This window comes from Myotis brandtii, unplaced genomic scaffold (assembly GCF_000412655.1).
Source record: "Myotis brandtii unplaced genomic scaffold, ASM41265v1 scaffold165, whole genome shotgun sequence".
Taxonomy (NCBI): domain Eukaryota; kingdom Metazoa; phylum Chordata; class Mammalia; order Chiroptera; family Vespertilionidae; genus Myotis; species Myotis brandtii.
Genome location: NW_005356042.1, coordinates 15,781,053 through 15,803,028, shown reverse-complemented (window position 1 = coordinate 15,803,028; position 21,976 = coordinate 15,781,053). Strand labels below are relative to the sequence as shown.

At 44.0% G+C, this 21,976-nt stretch overlaps 1 protein-coding gene across 3 annotated transcripts; it reads right to left on the bottom strand.

The window, feature by feature from the left end:
- Positions 1-445: 445 nt before the first annotated feature.
- Positions 446-20,692, bottom strand: MLKL (mixed lineage kinase domain-like). 3 transcript variants are annotated; one of them, XM_014536745.1, is made up of 11 exons: positions 20,273-20,692; positions 15,500-15,952; positions 10,399-10,464; positions 8,878-9,055; positions 6,714-6,811; positions 5,554-5,689; positions 5,078-5,159; positions 2,364-2,515; positions 2,106-2,155; positions 1,707-1,847; positions 446-985 (listed from the first exon to the last, which is right to left on the bottom strand). In XM_014536745.1, exons 1-11 carry the CDS (start codon positions 20,511-20,513, stop codon positions 942-944), a joined length of 1,641 nt encoding a protein of 546 aa, XP_014392231.1. In that variant the 5' UTR covers positions 20,514-20,692; the 3' UTR covers positions 446-941. The 3 variants fall into 3 exon arrangements, with proteins under 3 accessions (XP_014392231.1, XP_014392230.1, XP_014392232.1); XM_014536744.1 differs by having other exon boundaries at positions 10,399-10,470; positions 15,503-15,952; XM_014536746.1 differs by having other exon boundaries at positions 10,399-10,470; positions 15,503-15,962; positions 20,273-20,349.
- Between the last annotated feature and the right edge of the window lie 1,284 nt (positions 20,693-21,976).

The window sequence follows — 21,976 nt, the reverse complement described above, 5'->3', positions numbered from 1 at the left end:
ACCATCGCTTCTACATTTTATTGGCCAAAGCCAGTCACAATACCAGCCTAGATTCAAGTAGTGGAGAAGTAGGCTTTATTTTTTCCCCCTTTTAAAAAATCATTCTATTGTGGAAAGTTTTAAGCATATTCACCCATATGTACCCATCATCCAGATTCAACAACTAGCAACTCATAGCTAATCTTATTTTACTTTTTTCTTTATAACTAGAGGCCTGTTGCATGAAGAGATTCATGCAATAGGCCTTCCCTTCCCCTGCCTGCTGGCACCGGTTTTCCTCCGGCACCCGGGACCCAGGCCTTCACTCTGGCCGGAGCCGCCTTCAGTCTTCGCTGCTCCGTCCCACTCCGCCGTTTCGCACCTACGTATGCAAATTAACCGCCATCTTTGTTAGGTTAATTTGCATACTCTCCTGATTGGCTTGTGAGCATAGCGGAGGGACAGTCAATTTACATGTTTGTCTATTATTAGGTAAGATTATTTTCCCTCCCCCTGAATTATTTTAAATTAAACTCCAGATATATCATTGCATTATCTATAAACCTTTCAGTTTGTAAGAGAGAGTATTTCTTTTCGATTGAAATATAATTGACATACAATAATATATTAGTTTCATGTGTAGATTCCACTTTGCCATGGGAGGAGCTGCAAAGTCACAGTGCTAAGAGGTGTCCATACAGAGAGAGATACGTTTTTGTAAAACATCTATTACAGTTACTATCAGAGACATACTTTTGACAATATCGTTTGGAGGGGGATGTGCTCTGCATGACTGGAACTGTTTTCTCTTTGTAACAGAGAAGTGCTGCCTCCCTGAATCCATAAATAACTAAAATAAATCCATAAATAAAAAAAATCCTCCATGCCGAGGATAAGAGAGAGAAAGATGCCCAGCTTTCGCCTCTTCCAGTTTCTTGTCCAGCGACTCCTTAGTTTCTGTTTCAATCCACAGCTTTGTAGAAGATAGACAGTTTCTCTGAGATTTCTGTGAATGAATGAGCAGAAAGTTAGACAATAAAAGGGAGCTGAAAGCCAAGCTAGAAGCACAAAGATGTTTCTACACTGCACAACAGTGCATAAACTGCACTCCCTTTGGTCTGGCTGGATGGAGCCTAAACCACCATCTGCATTCATGCCTTAGTGATATGATGTTCCTTCTTACTTGGTCAACTTCTCAAATACAAAGGAGGGGTAAACTCCCATCTTAGTGCGAATTAGTCTCAGTTTTAGATTCTCTAATACCAGGCTGACCCTGAGTTGCAAGGGAGCCTAGAAGAGGGAAGAAGGAAAGAAGGGGGGAGGAGAGAGAGAGAGAGAGAGAGAGAGAGAGAGAACGAGAGAATATGAATATAGTGAATATAAGCTGGAATAATCTACCTCCCCAACCCACTTTAGACTAAACACCGTCCCTTAACACAGAGTTTCTGAAGTCCTGTACTATTGATATTTGGGCTGTAGAATTCTTTGTTGTAGGAGGCTGTCCTCTGCATTGTAGGATGTTGAGTAGCATTTATCTACTAGATGCCAGTAGTATGATCTACCCCACCCATCGTCCCTGAGTTGTAACAACCAAAAAACATCTCTAGACATTGCCAAATGTCCCCCGAGGGGCAAAATCACCCCTGCTTGTGAACCATAAAGGAAATCTTTCACAAATGTGAACTAACACATGTGGCTCACATTGTTCGGATCAGAGAGGACCTTACCCTTAATAGAGGGCCGCCTGGAGGGCTCGTAAGCCCGACAACTATCAATGATCTCCTTCAACTGTGAAGGGCAGTCTTCACCCAGTGGCTCCTGCTGCTTGTTCACAGCCACCAGCTGGTGGATCTTCCTAGAATCACAGCCTGGCATGGAAACAAGAGGATGAGAGGCTGAAATATTGCTCTGGCACTCACACATCTCTCTGGATGAGGATTGCTGGCATCAGACTTAGGGACTTTAAGTACTGAAGAAACAAGAGCTTCCAATGACTTCAGTGACCAGCCCAGGCAGTGCCCACATTGGAGAACAAAACACCCAGGACAGCACTGATGGGGAATTTCTAGTCTTCTGGAAAAGGACCCAATCCCAGCACCATCTGAGCCAACCTTCACCCTGGTTACCTTCAAACGGGGTCTTCCCAGTGACGATTTCCCAGAGGACAATTCCAAAGCTGAAAGAAAACCGAGAAGCTGAACAATCAGAATGTTCCTGTTTTCCCACACCTCTTAGCCATTTCTAGAAACTTCAGTGAATTTTTTGATTGCCACCCAATTCCATTCAACAGAGTAGAGGTATGATGGTGTTTGGATGTGGAGTTTGACTTGGGCTTTCCTGTCCTGTTCATCTGAGTTAGAGTCTGAGCAAGAACATGAACATACCTGTATATTTCAGCTGCTATGTCATATTTATAGTACACATTTCCCAGTCTTTGAGGTGAGATATATGCTGTGGAATTGACTGTCCCTTCTTTTTTTCTCTTAGTTGTTCTGCTGATGGAAGTCTGTGTTTTGCTCAACTCAAATCCTGAAAGCTAGATGGAGAGGTGAATTAGAGATAGAAAGAAACAATACGATCTTGGGTTGGGAGTAGTGGGCAAGGGCTTGGTGCTACACATGATTGTCGGGGAGAGTCTTTTACCTTTGAAATGTATTTCCAGTGATGTCTTCTCTCTGTGTGGCTACCATACTGGCTGGCATTATGGGTTTAATTTATTATGGTGTATTGACCAAGAGAAACACAAAGGTTTCTTCTCTATAAAATGGGGCAATGAGGATTACCTGAGATAATGGTTATAAAGCACTTGTAAGACTTGGTAAGTTGTAGCTGTTCTAGTATCACTGTATTAGATGCAGTGCTTTCTCAGTTGAGGACTTAACTCCACTAAGTGAGGGTGGAAGAGGTGCATGGAGCTACCACATGGCTTGCTTTCTCTCAGAAGCAGTTGAAAAAATGACATAGGGCACCCTCTCTGTTGATCTGACCCTATAGAACAGCCAGCCTGTTGCTTTGGATTTTACATGACAACTCTGAGTTACCCCCACTGATCCTGCATGGCCAATGCCATGCTCTTAAAGAAGCCACAACACAATTAATGGGAGCAGATATTCTCCTTTCTCCATGTACACCTGTCATTAGTACCATCGGTGTGCAGAGGTGTGCCACCCCCAAACTTGGCTAGACATGCAAACCTAGCGGCAAGGTGAGGAAAGGATAAGACACGTAGAGGGCTTATCCCCCACCCTTTTTTAAAAATACGTTTTCATTGACTTTTTTAGAGAGAGAGGATGGAAGAGGAATAGAGAGGTAGAAATATTAATGACAGAGAAACATGGATCGGCTGCCTCCTGCACACACCCCACTGGGGATTGAGCCTGCAACCCAGGCATGTACCTGAACTGGGAATCGAACCAGTGACCTCTTGGTTCATGGATCCACGCTCATCAACCACTGAGCAACACTGGCCGGGCTCATCCCCTTTCCATTACATGTTTACTGAGCACTAACATCCTCTGACATCTGGCACCATGCTAGATACCAGAGAGGAAAGGCTGAAGAGCACATGTTACAGTCAGGCAGGATGAGGACCCTGAGTGATATAGTCATGGTGCTTTGGGAGCACTTATATCACACCGACGAGGAGGAATGGCAAAAAAGAACTAACTTCTGTTTTTGGGGGGCTGTCTCTGAAATTCATAATGCTGGAAGAAAGAAAGCCATCTATGGATGACAAAGAAAATACTCTTTCAGCATTTGGGAATTATGGACATTGAGTTAAACCCTTTCTCTTCCTTATTAGAATCCAACTTTTTAGCTCCATTTCCTTGGGAACCCGATAAAAGCAGACTGTCACCTATGCTCCTAAGTAATATGTTGATGGCAAAAAATGGTCACTGATTGGTAAAGTTTATTGACAGGGTATGCAGACTATAAAGAGCTGATAGGGATGCTGGACTTCGTGGTGAATCTTTTTTAAAAAAAATATATTTTATTGATTTTTCACAGAGAGGAAGGGAGAGGGATAGAGAGCTAGAAACATCGATGAGAGAGGAACATCGATCAGCTGCCTCCTGCACACCTCCTACTGGAGATGTGCCCGCAACCCAGGTACACGCCCTTGACCGGAATCGAACCTGGGACCTTTCAGTCCGCAGGCCGACGCTCTATCCACTGGGCCAAAACGGTTAAGGCATGTGGTGAATCTTATAACTGGCATGCCTCCGTGGGGACACTTGAAGATATGCCTCAGAAGTTGTTATAATATGACTTCTGAGGGTCATGAGGCTTCTAAGGCTAGAGGACCCCACACCCACCGGAGGGAGCCTCTTTCTCTAGCACCTGGGGCAGGGCAAAGAGAACACCTCCTGGGTGACTGTGGGACAGCCGTGGGGACTCCACTGGAGAGAAAGATTTGACGCTGCCGTGCTGGCAAGCTATGTTTCCTGCATGATACCCTTCTAAGTGACTCCAAATGCCAAGTGTGGCCTATGTCAGTCCTGTAAGTCTGAATGCCTAGTTGGGCCTGAGAAGATCCCCTGGTGGGTATTGGGGGGATGTAGAAGTGGTGTCCAGGAATCTAAAGGGAAATGACTCTCGCCCAGCCAGAGTGGCTCAGTTGGTTGGGCCTCATCCTATGCACCAGGAGGTGGCTGGTTCAGTTCCTGGTCAGGACACATGCCCAGGTACAGGCTCGATCCCCAATAGGGGGTGTGCAGGAGGCAGCCGATCAATGTTTCTCTTTCATCAATGTTTCTATCTCTCTCCCTCTCCCTTCCTCTCTCTGAAATCAATAAAAACATATTTTAAAAATCATTTCGTCCCAGTCTCTTAAAAAATAAGGGAAATGACTCTTAGCCCGTCCCTGCTAAGCAGGTGGTGAGTGAAGATAGGCATCCTAACAGCAGGCAGGATTGAGTCTGACCTATGGTGGGCACACGGAAAGCTGTCCAGGCAGGGAAAGAGTTTTGAGTTCAGTTCTAAGGTTAAGGCAGAGAAACAAGCAGGCACAGCTTTTCTGGGAAACAGGTGTCCCTCTCCCGGCACCAAACAGTCACCAAGGTTGAACTCAAAGAGCCCCCCGGAAGGCCACACTCACCTTCACTTGGTAGCCGTTAGTTACTAGGAAGCTCCTGCTGCTGATGTTTCTATGGAGTTCAGGGGCTTCGGAATGGTGCAGCCTGACATGACCAAAGGCAGGGAGCGTTAGTGACCTTTGCAAGACCTTCCCGGGAGGCTTGACAGTTATTACCGGAACAAGGAGGCTGGTCAGTACCATGCCTCTCCCCCTTGTACCTCTGTTGTGGGCTCAATCCCTGGTCAGGGCGAGTGCTCGAGGCAACCAATTGATGTGTCGCTTTCACATCGATATTTCTCTCTCTTTGTCTCTCCCCCTCCCACTTTTTCTAAAAATCAGTGGAAAAATATCCTCGGGTGAGGATTAACAACAACAAAAACTTAAGGAAGGGGAGACTATCTTGGGCTTCTGGCCTGTTCTCTCATCCTCTCTGGGATATCAGTAGGGAAGGAAGACTCATTCTGTTCTTCTCAGCATCCTTTCAACCCATATGGTACCTGTATAAGCCACTGGCTGCCCCCACGGCCAGGACGATGCGTTCAGCCAATGTGAGGTCCTTTTTCTGATCCAGCAGTTCCCTGAGGGTCCCGAGCTCACAGTACTCCATGACAATGGAGAATTGAGGTGGGGTCACTGATGGAAAGAAGATCAGCCCCACTCAGAGGTCCTGCTCTGCAGCCCATCTCCCCCTATCTCTACAGACACAGAAATCAGCGCTACACTGCTTTCCCCCCACCCTCTAACCCCATCTCACACAGTTTGCATCCTGACCTCACTGAATGGGTCAAATACCCACAGAGTTCCCATACCTCTTCTTCATAGTATTTGGCATGTCGTAATTATACATTCTCTTAGTTATTTGAGTAATGTCTCCCCCACTCAAGTTCAGGTCCCAGAGGGCAGGCTCTGTTTTGTTCACACCCTCAGATGCAAGAACCGACACACAAAGAATGAGTCAGTCACCTCAGCCATCACCCAGGAGACCAGATATCACTGGAAGTTTTCCTTTAGTTGAGGGAGGCTGTAGAGAAACGTCTAAAGGGGAATAAAACATTTAAAGGGGTTGCTCTGTCCCCTCTGTAGGCAAGAGCAACAATGTATAACCCACAGGAGAGGCCATGCTATGAGGGAAAATGCAGCCACATTAAAAAATTAAAATGAAAAAGAATCTGACACATGAGGTTCTTGGTCAAGGGGCAGGTTAATTGAGTTTTTAGGTTTGATCTACACTAATGATATGAGCAAGGATAGATTCCTTGTTCTTGATAAAGGGGCAGGTTAATTGAGTCTTGGGGTTTGATCTACACTAATGATGATCCAGGGTAGATTCCTTATACTGATCAGGCAGCTTTATCATGTTTTATTGCAACAAGATGCTTCCATCACTCAGGCCAGTATCTGAACAAGATCCCCAGTAGACGGGGAGAAGAGGAGGTGGCCACATTAGTGCAAATCAGCCTTCAGGATGAAGCCAAATTCAAGCCCTTGTTTCCTGAAAGGATATGGGAACCTGCATCTTGGGATGCAGAAAAACGAACACTGATCATAATCACACTATATAGATCCCACCCTTCCAGCTCTTCTTTAAAAATGCAATGCATTATAAGATATATGACAGACCACCAAAAGAAGGCCCAACCTCAGAAGCACTCCTTACCTGTTTCATCAATGCAAATCCCAAATATACGCAGGATGTTAGGAGAATCAAATTTCTTCATGGTTGTGACCTCATTATTGAAAACATGCCTCACTGTTCTATGAGGATGAAAGGGACAATTAAGATTTCAAGATGGGAGGGTCCCTCTGAGAACATATAGTGTAGGGACCATCTGTGCATGTGTGGGGGATTGTCAGCATCCTGGGGTGAGATGAGCTTGGCCACTGATGGCAGTGTTTAGCAGTAGAATTAGCATGCACAATACATGCTACAACATAGATTTACCTTGAAAAGATCATGCTAAGTGAAAGGAGTCAAACACAAAAGGCCACATATCATATCATTCCATGTGTGCAATATCCAGAACACACAAATCCATAGAGACAGAAAGTAGATTAGTAGGTGCCTAGGGCTAGAGAAGGTGGGGGTAGCAGTATATGGGGAGTGACTGCTAAAGGGTCTAGGGTTTCCTTGTGGGATGATGCAAATGTCCTAAAAATCACTTTATGGCAATGGTTGTACAACTCTGTAAATATATTAAAAGCCAGTAAGTTATACACTTTAAATGGGTGAATCTTATGGTATGTAAATGATGTGTCAATAAAGTTATTAAAAATACTATCCCAATCAAAATCTCAATGTGTATGTTGAGGAATGTGATATTTATTTAGCTTAGTCAACCTGAGAAAGAAGAGCCAAGATGGAGTAAGTTACCTTACTAGATACTGAGAATTACTAAAAAGTCATAATAAAAGCAAAACAGTGTTATTGGTGCAAAGACAAATTGACCAGTGGAATGTAATAGAGAGGTTAGAGCCAGATCCATGTCTAAATAGAAACTTAACATACAACAAATGTGGCACCACAAGTCAATGGGGGAAAACATTTAATAGCTGGTGTAGAGAAAATGGATTCATTGTATAGATAAAAAATAAAACTAGGCCTTACATAATATCAAAGGTGGATTCCAGGAGAATTAAAGCCTAATGTGAGAAGTAAAACTCAAAGTTAATAGAAGAAATCTGGAATGCCTAGGGGAGTGGAAGGGCACCTCAAGAGCACAAATACATAATAATGTAACATTTTGGTAGAATTAATAACATCAAAATTTAAGCTGTCTGTTGATGGACACCACTGGCAAAATTAAAGTATAGAAAATATGATGAGAGAAGACCTTTGCAATATCTCAAACTTAGAAATGATTAATTGCCACAATATACATGTTTATCTTCTACACATGGACATGACAAAAACAGCAACCATGACAGAAAGAAGGGCAATATAGAGAAGTGGAAACCCAAATAGCTAAAAGCCATATGAATAAATGTTCAAATTCATTAGTAAACAGAAATGCAAATCAAAATAGCGATAGGATGTTACTTTATAACCATAAGCATGAGAAAAATGAGAAAGCTGGATAACACTAAGAGTTGGTAGAGATATGTAACTCTAGAGCTCTCACACATTGCTGGGGAGAGTATAGGCACCTGCAACCCATTCTAGTAGTACTTAGTCAATTTCATATAAGCATGACCCATGATTCCTCTAGGACCCACTGATTCCCCTCCTGGCAACACAGCCCAAAGAAATTCTCATACAGGTCCATAAAGGGGTACTTATGGTGGCATTATTTTTGGTGGGGGAACGTTGGAAACAGGTTGGGTTCCATCATTGGAAAAATAGGTAAAATGTGGGTCTACACCACAGACAGCAGTCAGAAGGAAAGGGCTACAAGTACAGTACTAGTTCCCTGATGCTGAGTGGAAAAGGTAAGAACAGTAGGCAACAGACATATAACACTACCGCTTGTGAAAATAAAAGATGCACGCACATATAACAACAACATACATTTTACAAGAACACCTACAAACAAAACACACTTTATTGCCTGTGGAGGGGATGGGGAACTGAGAAATAGGAACGGAAGGGAATACAAATTTTTAAATAACTAAATGTATGAATAAAAGAGAGAAGTTTCTAGAATTGAGGTTGGAAGACATGCACTTAAAGTCTAGGCTCTGCTCCTTAAGAGTAGAGGGCAAGTCATTTCACCCTTTGGGGCCCCATTCTCCCACCTAATGGAGACAATACGCCTCTCTCCTTGGGGAGTTTTAGAGAGGAAGTGAAATGATACATGAGATAGTAACTATACAAAAGCACTTACCCAGGGTTTCTGGTCTGGACGTTGTTGAATACTTTTATGGCCACTGGAGATTGGTAATATTTTCCTTTAAAAACTTCGCTGAATTCATTTTTCTTTAGAGAGATCCAATCAGAAAGCTCCTCCTTCTTAATCTCCGTGATTTTATATGCTAGGGCCGCCTTTATTGATTTCTGTAATTCTGACCGTAGGACAGAAGGAAATAGAGTCAATGAGCTGAGGAAGGTGTCCTAAGGGAAGACGTGTCTCTGTAAACATGTAAGTGGGAAGCCTTATGCCATGACCCAAAGCTGGCCCTAGCAGGACCTTCTGACTCACTCAGCCTGGGTAAGAGGTTCCAGAGCCTCTGAAGGACCAGTAGAGACACAGCTGGATGGTTAACAAAAATGTGTCATGTACTTCCTGCCCCTCTTCTTCAAGTCCTGCCTGTCTCTCCAGCCTAAACCTCCATCTCAACCCGTCTCACTCGTTTTGGAGCCCTTCCTACTCCTACTGCCACTTGAGCTCGGCACTGGAACATTTAGCATTTTGTTTAGTCATTTCAGCTCTAATAGTGAGATACACAGTTCAAGCTGAGTGACTCCACTGCTGGTATGTGTTCACATGACTCTCTTTCCTCTCCCTCCCTCCTACCCTGTGGCTGTGAGCTCCCCTAAGGCAGGGTCTTTCTCTGCATCTGACTTGGCTCTATGTACAAGGCTCTGACAGCAGATACAGATTGGTCAAATGAGTGATGAATATTTTAAATTTGATTTGCATTTGTTCTTGGGAATTCAGCAAAAGAAGCTTCGATACTATCTAGAGCAGTGGTTCTCAACCTTCCTAATGCCGCGACCCTTTAATACAGTTCCTCATGTTGTGGTGACCCCCAACCATAAAATTATTTTCGTTGCTACTTCATAACTGTAATTTTGCTACTGTTATGAATTGTAATGTAAATACAGTGGGGCCTTGACTTACGAGTGTCCCGACTAACGAGTTTTTTGAGATACCAGCTGTCTCTCGCTGATTTTTTGTATTGAGTTGATAGAGTAATTTGAGTTAACGAGCTCCTTAACGTGCTCGGTCTCCGAACCCTCGTAAGTCAAGGCCCCACTGTATCTGATATGCAGGATGTATTTTCATTGTTACAAATTGAACATAATTAAAGCATAGTGATTAATCACAAAACAATATGTAATTATATATGTGTTTTCCAATGGTCTTAGGTGACCCCTGTGAAAGGGTCGTTCGACCCCCAAAGGGGTCGCGACCCACAGGTTGAGAACCGCTGATCTAGAGGAAGTTGTCAGCGCTTAGACCGGTACTAGAAGGTATCTTGGAGGTCAAGAAGTTCCCTTCAAATGCTACTCCATGGACAGAAGCCTGGGCTAAGTTATGAGCAAATCCGCAAACCTGTGGGCTGTTTCCAACCATCCAGCCTAGAAAATGGGCAGTGGTGGGGTGGGGGAAGACTGGAGTTCCTACTGAACAAATGACTTTGGTTTGGGGGCAGTCAGAAGCAGCAGGTCACAGGTAACTCACGGCGCCTCATGATTTTTTCCACTTCATTTTTCACTTGCTCCACTGAAGCTTCGATAATTTCACTTTCTGCAGGAAAAAAGAGTAGCAAATACTCAAAAATAGAAATGCGAATTAAAAGCACACCGAGGTCCCATTTTCTTTAACTTACCATATTCATTGCAGTAGGGATTACTACTACTGCTCACGAATATTCATCTTTCTACTTCTTTAAAAAAAATATTTTATTGATTTTTTACAGAGAGGAAGGGAGAGGGATAGAGAGTTAGAAACATCGATCAGCTGCCTCCTGCACACCCCCCATTAGGGATGTGCCTGCAGGTGCATGCCCTTGACCAGAATCAAACCTGGGACCCTTGAGTCTGCAGGCCGACGCTCTATCCACTGAGCCAAACTGGTTAGGGCTCATCTTTCTACTTCTAAGCACATAGTGAATGCCTTGAAGCATGGCCGTGTCACTCGCTTTGACTAGGAAATGAAGTGAAAGAAATGCGAAGGAAGTTTGTGTCAATGCGAAAGTGCCATAACCTTGAAAGTTCCTGGAAAGGACAGCTGCTACCTCGGAGTCTCCTGGACTTTGCCTAAATAAGAAATAAAGTTTTCTTTCTTTGAGACACTGTTGTGTGGTTTTTGTTTTTTTTTACACCATAGCATAATCTCATCTATCCTTATTTATATAATCAGAAATACATTTAAAAACTGATAGGACCTTCAGTGCTAAAGCTAATGAAGAAAAGTGTGGAGAAACACAATCTCATACATAGTTGGTAGGAATGATATTGATCTAACCTCTGTAGAGGACAATCTGGCAATTTCTATCAAAATTTTAAGTGCCAGGGGGAGGGAAAGAGGCTGGGGACATCTGTAAAAAAAAAAAAAAAAAAAAAAAAAAGTAAAGTGCTCATACTCTTTGACCCACTTATAGGAATTGTTCCTAAAGATATCCTGAAATATATGCGAAGATACTTAAGGTAGGACTACTTACAATTGTGAAAACTGGACACAATTCAAATGTTCATCAATAGGGAGTTGTTTAAATATATCTGGCCCGCCCTAACCGGTTTGGCTCAGTGGATAGAGCGTCGGCCTGCGGACTGAAAGGTCCCAGGTTCGATTCCAGTCACGGGCATGTACCTTGGTTGCGGGCAACATCCCCAGTAGGGGGTGTGCAGGAGGCAGCTGATTGATGTTTCTCTCTCTCTCATCAATGTTTCTAATTCTCTATCCCTCTCCCTTCCTCTCTGTAAAAAAATCAATAAAATATATTTTAAAATAAATGAATGAATAAATAAATAAATAAATCTGGCCCATGTATACCAAAGAATACGAGGCAACTCTACGGAAATTAATATGGCTGAATATTCAAGATTTAGTGAGAAAAGCAAGAAGCAGAACAGTGTGTTTAGGATGCTAGTGATAGTGTAACATTGATAAAAAAATCTATATTCTTAAATATCTGGAAGGCTATTCAACGAACTGGTAAAGAAGATTATGTCTGGGAAGGAAACAGTTCCTGTGAGGTCAAGGGTGAGAAGGACATTTACTTCTCATGCAGGGCCCTTTTTGTACCTTGTGAATGTATTACTTGATAAAAGTGTTTTTAAAAACTGAAAAGCCTCACTCATTTATGAATAATAAAGACCATTATAAACTGATGAACAAAAATAGATACAGAGGCAGAGCAGCATTAAACAGACTGTCAAACTACAGCAGGAAGGCTGGGGAGGGTTGTGGGGCGGAGGGGAGGTAAGAGATCAACCAAAGGACTTGTATGCATGCATATAAGCATAACCAATGGACACAAGACACTGGGGGGTAGGGGAGGCCAGGGGAAGGTCAAGGGGGAAAAAAGCAATAAAAAAACAAACAAAACTGAAAACAAGAGCAGAAAGTAAATCCTGTCCTCCAAGTTGATGACACTAACATGCCCCCCACCTTTCCCAGGAAGTGGGCCAATGAGTGCTGAAGATTAGGAAGGCTGGGGGCCAGTCCTGTCTTTCAGCTGGGTTGGCCCCTGCACACACCTCTCTCCCCTGGCCCCCAACCCCTGATTCTGTTTCTCTTTGTTGGGTGTTTGGCTGGAGGATTACAGATGTCTCACTTTCCCTCGTCCAGAAAAGAACCCATTTTGCCCACAGGTCTCTTCTAGGCGCGGTTTGTCCTGGTTGAGTGTCTCCTGCCGACCTGATTGGGGATGGACCACCTTCCACATCAAGGTGGCAGAACAGTGATTTTGCTGGGCTCCAGTGCCCAGAAGGTTCATTCAAATGTCCTTTACCCTCTCCTCACTTCCTCTCTCTCCACCCACAATCCTTACAAAAGGGACGAGTTTAGAATTCCTATCACCAGGATCTGCAAAGGGGTAAAGAGGCCACATTTGTTTCCATTCTTCCGCTCTGTTCCCTCTTCTGGTGGCCCTGGCCCCACTGTCACCCCCTATTCCAACCTAGCCCATGTTTCATCCCTAAGGCCTTGTCCTCCACTAAGTCCACCAAGTTCAAGGGCCACTCTAGTTCAAGCCACCGTCATCTTTTACCTAGTCTCAAAGTGGCTCTTAACTAGGCTCACATTTCCACTCTTGCCCTCTGGGGTATGTTGAATGATTGGTCCCAATTCTTCACTCCTATGTAATAGTTTTATACATCCACACTATTATAGCTTCATAGCGGGCACACTGTATTTCCCTGTCCCTTCATGTTGGGCTTGGCTACATCGATGGCTTTGAATATTAGTGGACACAAGTAGAGGCTTGAATCGTGCTGGTCCTGTGGAGCTTGCCTTCTTGCAATTCTGCCAAAAGAACATTCTCCAAGGACTCACTGCTCCTACAACCTCGGCTCCAGAATGAGACAGGTTAAACAGATCTAAATTAGACCTGCTGCCTGGAGCCCAGCCCAGTCCAGGCCCCTGAGATCAGAAGAATCCCAATGGACCTACAGATCTGTGAGCAGGAGAATGAATGACTATTGTTTCAAGCCTCTGAGTTTTGGGATGGTTTGTTACTGCAGTATTAGTATAGCAACTGACTAATACATATCATTACAGTCCATTGCCACATGGCAGCCCAAGTGATGTTCTTTTTTTTTTTTATTAAATATATTTTATTGATTTTTTACAGAGAGGAAGGGAGAGGGATAGAGAGTTAGAAACATCGACCAGCTGCCTCCTGCACACCTCCTACTGGGGATGTGCCCGCAACCAAGGTACATGCCCTTGACCGGAATCGAACCTGGGACCTTTCAGTCCGCAGGCCAACGCTCTATCCACTGAGCCAAACCGGTTAGGGCCCAAGTGATGTTCTTTAATACAAGTCAAATCATGACAGGCCCACGTTTAAGACCTCTCTTTCCTGGCTCCTATGACTCAGAATAAAACCTATATTTCTTTTCATGCCTTCAAGGCCCTGTATGACCTTGCTCCTGTATCTCTGTATCTTCCGGCCTACTTCTCCACCTCCATCTCATACTACTCTCTCTTCCATGTCTACCCCACCAAAGCCATCCTGCCTTCTGGTTGTTCCTTGCACTTGCCACATTTATTCCCCATCTCAGGGCCTCTGCATCTCCTGTTTTCTCTGCTGGGAATGCTCCTCTCCCTCATCTTCATATGGCTTGCTCCTTCTCATTATTCAAGGCGTCCATTCCAATGCCACCGGTTAGAGAAGCTTTCCCTGAACACTCAGTCTGCATCCGCTGTCACTTTCTATTTCATTGCCCTGCTTATGGCTTTCATTGCTTTTAAATAAAATGACTTAGACCTCTATCTGCAGACTTTATGTTTCAAGAGGGCAGAGATTTTGTCTATTTTTCTCTGTGTTATGTCTCAGAAACGCAGAACACTAGCTGGTATACAGTAGGTACAGTTGTGTGCTTCATGATGTTGAGGTCAGCGATGGACTGCATATATGATGGTGGGCCATAAGGTTATAATGGAGCTGAAAAATTCCTATCACCAAGTGATGTCCCACAGTGATTACTTATGTGTTTGTGGTGATGCTGGTCTCAGCAAACCTACTACCTTGCTAGTCATATAAAAGTATAGCACATACAATTACAGTGAGGCCTTGACTTACGAGTGTCCCGACTAACGAGTTTTTCGAGATACCAGCCGTCTCTCGGCCGATTTTTTGCTTTGAGTTGCGAGTTAAAATTCGGGTTGCGAGCCAGCTTCAGATACCCCACCGCTAGTTGGCGCAGCGAACGTCACAGTGAATGACACAAAATCAGCCCAGCATCACGTGTCTCACTCATTCACTTTTTGATTTGATATACGAGTAATTTGAGTTACGAGCTCCGTCACGGAATGAATTAAACTCGTAAGTCAAGGCCCCACTGTATGTACAGTACATAATACTTGATAATAAGTGACTAGGCTACTGGGTTATGTGTTTACTATACTATCCTTTTTATTGTCATTTTAGAGTGTACTCTTTCTACTTATAAAAAAAGTTTACTGTAAAACCGTATGCAATATTATGCCAGCAGCAACCTCATATATCTCATGTTTACTATGTCTTCTGATTGCATCATATTCTCTTGACTTAATCTTTAGTTGGTTTGTACAGTCGAATGTTGTACAGGCTGTGGCCTAGGAGCAATAGGTTATAACATACAGCCCAGGTGTGTAGTAGGCTAGACAATCTAGGTTTGTGTAAGTCCACGCTGATGTTCCCACATCGCTGAAATCGCCGAATGACACATTTCTTTGAATGTATCCCTGCCATTAAGTGGCACGTGACTATACTCAATTCATGTTTGCTTAGTTAATTAGTTAGTTCTTCCTCCTGATAATTTACATATTAACAGAAGGTCCTGGAAAAAGTAAGGCTGGAAGGAATTAGCTTCTGGAATTCTAGGTATTACATCAAAGAGAATGAAGAAGCAAAGAAGACATTAGTATCAACACCCCCAACCTCTCTCCTACTCTGGCTTGCCCAAATTTCACCAGGTCCCCCGCCCCCCGCCATATCTGGGCCCATGGATGTTAGGAGTTCTGAGTCACATGAATGACATCTGCTCAAACCTCTTCAGCCTTCCTGCTTCTCTGGTAAATCAAAAGAGACTAAAATGCCCCCATTTACTCCCCATGACAAAAGAAGCCTTACCGGTTAGACTCTGGAAGACTCGCCAATCTTCCTCTGCATCCTGCTGATCCTCTTTTTTCCAGGCTTCTCTGCTGATGCTTGAAATAGACACCCACTGATGCACCTGAAGCGTCAGTGAGAACTCCTGGTAGACATCGTTCAGCCTATTGTTCACATCTGTAAAGAGTTCTTTGTTCCTCCCTGATTTTAGAAACTTATGGAGAAAGGACTTATCGCTAAACTTATCTATCTTCTTCTTGGCTTCCTCAAGGGCAGCCTGGAAATTGTTCAGGGCAGTGATGATCCCAGGGGACAGGTTCCCCTCTCCTCGGTCCTGGAGCTCTTGCAGAGGCTGCAGCAGGCCGTGGATGCGGTTCCTTAGACGTTTGTACTGTCCCTCGCAGTGTTGCATCTTTTCACATAGTTCGTACACATACTGGGCACAGGAGATGACGTTCTTCAATATATCCATACCTGGAAGAAACTGATGCAATCTGTTCAAGTCCCAGAAATCTCCTGCATATTTACGACTGGGCTACAGGAACCTCCGGGGTGTCTGTGATTTAAATGGCTGAAGAATTCTCCCCACAATTTCATATAAGGTAGAGATGGCTTGACGTCCACCAATATCTGTTCTGCCCTTCCATAATAACAGAGCTGTGGCTGGGAAGTGTTGGCTCACCTAGGACTATATCTCCCAGCCTTCCTTGAGGCTTGATGTGGCCACATGACTAGTTCTCACCAATGGGGTGTGAGTGGATATGATATGTGCTACTTTGGGCTGATGCGTGTTTGTCTCCTTTACACACTATCAGCTGGATGCATAGGATGACACAGCCCTAGGGGTGTTGGAGTCCCAAGAAAGAAGGTGGAGTCTCAAGAAGGAAGAATCCTGGATCCCTGATTCATCATTTGGAGGAGGGCTGCTCACAGACCTGGACCATCTGCCACGGACTATTAAGTGAATGAGGAATAAACTTCTATTGTGTTTGAGCCATTATATTTTGGTGTCTGGTCATTATATCAGTTTAGCCTATTCTACCAAAAATATCCTGCCAAAGTATAGGGGTGACGATAGGATGGTGGGTTGGAAAGCTCAGGCCCTGTCTAAAGAAGGCAAGGGTTAGCCAGCAAGGATAAATGGTCCAGTGGTGGAAGATCTTCCAGTTTTGAAAGAGCAGACAGAGCCCTAACCGGTTTGGCTCAGTGGATAGAGTGTCGGCCTGCGGACTGAAGGGTCCCAGGTTCGATTCCGGTCAAGGGCATGTACCTTGGTTGTGGGCACATCCCCAGTAGGGGGTGTGCAGGAGGCAGCTGATCAATATTTCTCTCTCATCGATGTTTCTTTTTTTTTTTTTTTTGTATAGGGCGTAATGTCACAGGAAGACAATAGTATTCTGCCACCCGTGAGGAGTAAGCCCAAGTTGCTGTTGGATGTGTTGTACACAGAGAAGCAATTCTTCAGGCGCTCTGCTCTCTCCACACCCAATCATCGATGTTTCTAACTCTCTATCCCTCTCCCTTCCTCTCTATAAAAAAATCAATAAAATATATTTTTTTTGAAAAAGAAAACAAAAAGAAAGAGCAGACAGAAATCTGGATTTTTATGTTAAATCTCTCAATTTAAAATCTTGCAACCAACCCTGGCCAGGTAGCTCAGTTGGTTAGAGCGTCGTGCCAATACATCAAGTTGCAGGTTCGATCTCCTGGCAGGGCACATACAAGAAGCAACCAATGAATGCATAAATAAGTGGAACAACAAATAGATATTTCTCTCTCTCTCTCTCTCTCTCTCTCTCTCTCCAACTTTTAAAAATATAAAATCTTGCAACCAAGTAAAAAAAGTGTGCAGTCCAACTGTGTGGGTCAAATAAAACATGTCTGCCAACTGGATATTGCCCATGAAGTCCCAATTTGCACTCTCTCTCTCTCTCTCTCTCTCTCTCTCTCCAACTTTTAAAAATATAAAATCTTGCAACCAAGTAAAAAAAGTGTGCAGTCCAACTGTGTGGGTCAAATAAAACATGTCTGCCAACTGGATATTGCCCACGAAGCCCCAATTTGCAACCTTGGCCACGGTTGGCCAAGGATACTCAGGATTGTAACAGAACTTGGCTTCTGTCAATCTCAGCTTTTCCTTTCTATCTCTTTTCCCAATGCTTGAGCATCCCTGTCTCCCTAGTGCTCGTCCCCAGCTCTCTCTGCTGCATTTTTAGAAAGCTGTACATTTGTTATAGCCTACCCTTTGTCTATGCACCAATAAGACTTCATTATGTAAGTGCCGCTCCCTCAGAGGCATTTGCACTAAAGACTTGGGTTTTCCAGGCCCAAAGGAATCGTGGTGAACATCTGTGTTGCCCTCATAGCACCCATTTTCCTACCTCCTATTACTGCCCAGATTTTAAGTGGCTATTGCTCCTCCCCCATTCAGCAATGAGTGTGTAGGGAGCTGGCCCCACTTCTGGTTCTAGAGGTGAAACCTGATGTATCTAAGCCAGTGGTTCTCAACCAAAGGAGATTTTGCCTCCAGAGGACTTCTGGCAATGTGATTGCTACTTACATCTGGTGGGTAGATGTTAAGGTGCTATAATACAGAGCACAACCCCTCCACAGCAAACAGTTATCCAGCCCAAAAGGTCAATAGTGCTGGGGCTGAGAAAACGTGATCTAAGCCATCAGATAATTCCTAATAGCCTTTCACAGTGATTGATTCAAAATTGGGCACGCGGGCTAACTTGAGTGGAGGGGAATGGTTGCCGGGGAGATTCCTGGATCCCCTAAGACAGCCCAGGAAGCCAGCTTCTAACTCTTAATTTCTCTCCCCCTCCCTCTCTCTTTCATCTGAATATGGGTGAATGAGTGAGAAAGCATGGAGCCCCAATCCTAAAGCCTTGGAATGAGCAACCTACAAATGACAGAATGCAAAGAAAAGGATAGAAAATGCAAAGGTTTGAACTGACCCTGAAGTCTACCCATTTCTCAATTACATGTTTCATGAACCAATGACCTTTCTTATTATTTAAGCCAGTTTGAATCATGCTTGCTGTACTTGTAACTAAAGGCAACCTGTTTCAGTAATGAGTGATGATAATCACAATGATCACAAATCTCCCTATTCAGTTAGTATATGCTACGAACTTTGGAACCATGAGTTCACTGTTTTATAGTTGGAGATACTTAGGCTCAGGGAAGTTGCATTTAAATAAGTACAAAACCATGGTAACGGTTTCCGAAGTACTTTTAAACAGTTAATCTCAGCAGCTCCATGAAATAGGTGGGACACCTATTATCACCATGTTAAAGATCAGATAACAGTTTGGAGAACTGCATTGGCTTGACACCCAAATCTGGCTTTAAAGTGATGAGTGAAAAACTAGCGGAAGTGAAACCAACTGAGTAACCAGTGGGTACACTTTTGTTTTTCTTGCCTTAAAGTTATATGGACCTGGCAAGGGAAGTGACAGGTATTAAGGCATGTCTAAAAAGACTCAGTGGATTGTATACTACCCAGCTACTCCCAGTTGCTAAGCAAATGCCTTCAAAGCCATTTCTTGGCACCCATGAGGGCAATGAGCTTTACACTTTTCTCTGGTCCACTGGAGACAGAATCAGATGTGAAAGTGTTGCTCAAGGAATCTTGCAGATTTCAGTTTCATAGCTTCAAGCTCCAATTATCCTATTACCAGCTTCATAAAAAAGCTACATCTCCACAATAATTAATCAGAAAAGATAATGGGGAAATACCCCACTCATAAAAGTGACAATTTAAAACAATACATTTTACAGAAGTGATGATGTGGTATGAAGAAAATCACACAAAACAAAGCTTTAAAAAATGGAGAGAACTGTTATATCTCTGGCTGTGAAGATTAAAAATGACAAGCCAGACAATCCTTCCCCAATTTAAACCCAATTTAAAGCAATTCCAATAAAACTCCCAATGGTATAGTTTGGTATTGAAACAAAATGATCCTAAAGTTAATTTCAAAGAGGAAATTGGTAGGAATAACCAGATTTTTAAAAACAAATAAATAAGAGGACTTACCTATAAGATGCAAATCTATTAAAAACTGCAATAACTGAAACTGCTTAGGGCTTATTAACCATTGATAAAGATATCAAAAGGATAAGAGGGAATAGAAGTATATACATATTTTTGACTCAACAATGTGAATTTCTAGGAACTTATGCTGTAGAAAAGCTTGTATGTGTATAGAAAGATATATACTAAGATGTTCATTGCAGTGCTATTTGTAATATGGAAAGCTGCTAACAAGGAGAGGGAAAATTTACTATTTTTAAAAGTGAAAAAATCTTTAAGTGGTATAACAATATAAATCCATAAGTAATCTAATGGCATTTCCTTTTCTCCTCAAAATAAATAAAATAATAAAATAAAATAAAAATAAAAAAGAGGTATCAGACATCCTTTCCTGATGAGGGCATTATCACTCAGTAGGCTTCTTAGGCAATTTACCCACAGACAGCCTGGAGTTCCTCTGTCCAGGGCTTCTTGGACGGCTCCTCTGAGCGGGTTCCCAGGCCCCTCCGACCCCCACCCATTCCACCTCTTCTTTGGCAGAAGGCAGTGAGTCAGTCAGAGACCCGCGCGCGGGCAGCTATACCATCAGAGCGCAGGAAATGAAACTAACCGGGCCCTGAGTTCCGGGGAAATCGAACAGTGGGCCACCCCACCCTCCGTTACTCCCCCATCTCCCCTCCCGGCCCAGGGACCCCACCGCAGCCCCCTGGCCCCGCAAGGCGGACCGCGCCCAGAGACCACACCAGACTCACCCTTGTCCCTCCCGAAGGCGTCCACTCTGCCAGGTGCACAGTCCAGGAGGCCCGCTCCCGCCAAGCAGAGGCTGCCTGTGCCCGCGGAGAAGTCTGTGGACGTGAGGCCACAGGGGAGTCCCGAGTCCCTGTGCCCGCTTCCCTCCAGGGCTCCGCGCTCTGCGCTCCTGCTCTGCGCTCCCGCTCCCTCTTCCCGCCGCAGGACTGCCTGTCGTTGGGGTTGGGGTTGTGCCTGAACCATTCGGTCCTGCGCCCTCCAGAGGCCACCGCCCCAGGGCTGGCACGTGGACAGTGAAGTCTGACCAGCCCGGGAGCTTTTCAAGTCTGAGCCCACGGCTCAGGTGCCCTGGATCCTAGAGCCCCTTTCTAGAAAGTTCAGAGCGGAGTCTCCTCCCTTCCTCCTGGCAGTTTCCTCCTGCGCTTTCCACCCTCCCCCTCCTTCCCGCATTCACTCGGTAACTATTTCTAGAACACACTAAGTCCTCACTTAAGGCTCCCTATAGGTTCTTGGACTGACTTTAAGGGGAACCTCATATGAGGAAACCAATTTGACCATAGGCTACATGGTATGCACAAGAGTTAAGTTTCTACAGCATATTTCTGGTCACAAAAAATCACCAAAATTCTAATAAACACCCCAAACACTTATAGTAAACATTGGAAAAAATGTGAACTCCATGTACATGTAAGAAAGACTAAAAAAAAAAACAGATAGGATCGTATTTTCCAACCTGCTCATCCCAGTTCAGGGCTGGGTGGCTGAAGCCTCTCCCCGCAGCTCAGGGCGAAAGGTAGGACCCACCTGGACAGGATGCCAGGAAGTGGTTTCATCTCACTCACACACACACACACACACACACACACATACACACACACACCCCACACTCACTCAGACGGGGACAAGGTAGACTCACAACTCACCTCACGTGCACATGTTTGGGATGTGGGAGGAAACTGGAGGCCCCAGAGAAAAGCCCTGCAGACATGGGGAGATGGTGCAAACTCCACACAGACAGTGGCCCTGGCTGCAAAGTGTTTTCTTTTTCTTTTCTTTTCTTCACATCCATGTTATAACAAAACCACATCGAACAAGTCTATGTTATTGGAGGGTCTGCTGTTCTCACTGGTGACAGGCCCTCTGCCTGGGTCTGGGGATTCAGGAAGGAATATAGTGTCCCAGAGAGGTACTGTAACTAGGACACAGAATGCAGAAAGAGCACTTCAAAGGATTTAACACGCCTTCGTGACAAAACTCTCAACAAACTAGGAGCAGGAGGAAACTGTCTAAACATAATAAAGACCCTATATGACAAGGCCACAGCTAATGTCATACTCAATGATGAGAAACTGAAAACTCTTCCTCCAAGATCAAGAATAAGGCAAGGATGCCCACCCTCCCAACTTCTGTTCAACATAGTATGGGAGTCCTAGCCAGAGCAATTAGGCAAGATATCCAAATGGAAAAGGTATCAAAATGGGAAAGGAGAGGTATCCAAGTGGGAAAGGGAGGAGTAAAGTTGTGTCTGTTTATAGGTGACAAGATCTTCTATATAGACTCCATTAAACAACAACAACAACAACAACAACAACAAACACACAGAACTCATAAACAAATTCAGTGAAGTTGCAGGATACAAAATTAACATACAAAGAACCAGTATGTTTCTATTCACTAACAACAAACTATCTGAAAAGGAAATCAGG

Bases quoted from the DNA above. Each gene is read 5' to 3' on its own strand.
- MLKL (XM_014536744.1), bottom strand. From the start codon at position 20,513: ATGGTTCAGGCACAACCCCAACCCCAACGACAGGCAGTCCTGCGGCGG. The intron at 5,690-6,713 runs GTAAGGAGTGCT...TCTTTCCATCAG, and splicing joins GATTTGCATTGATGAAACAG to TGACCCCACCTCAATTCTCC. The intron at 1,848-2,105 runs GTAACCAGGGTG...TTTCCATGCCAG, and splicing joins TGGGAAGACCCCGTTTGAAG to GCTGTGATTCTAGGAAGATC.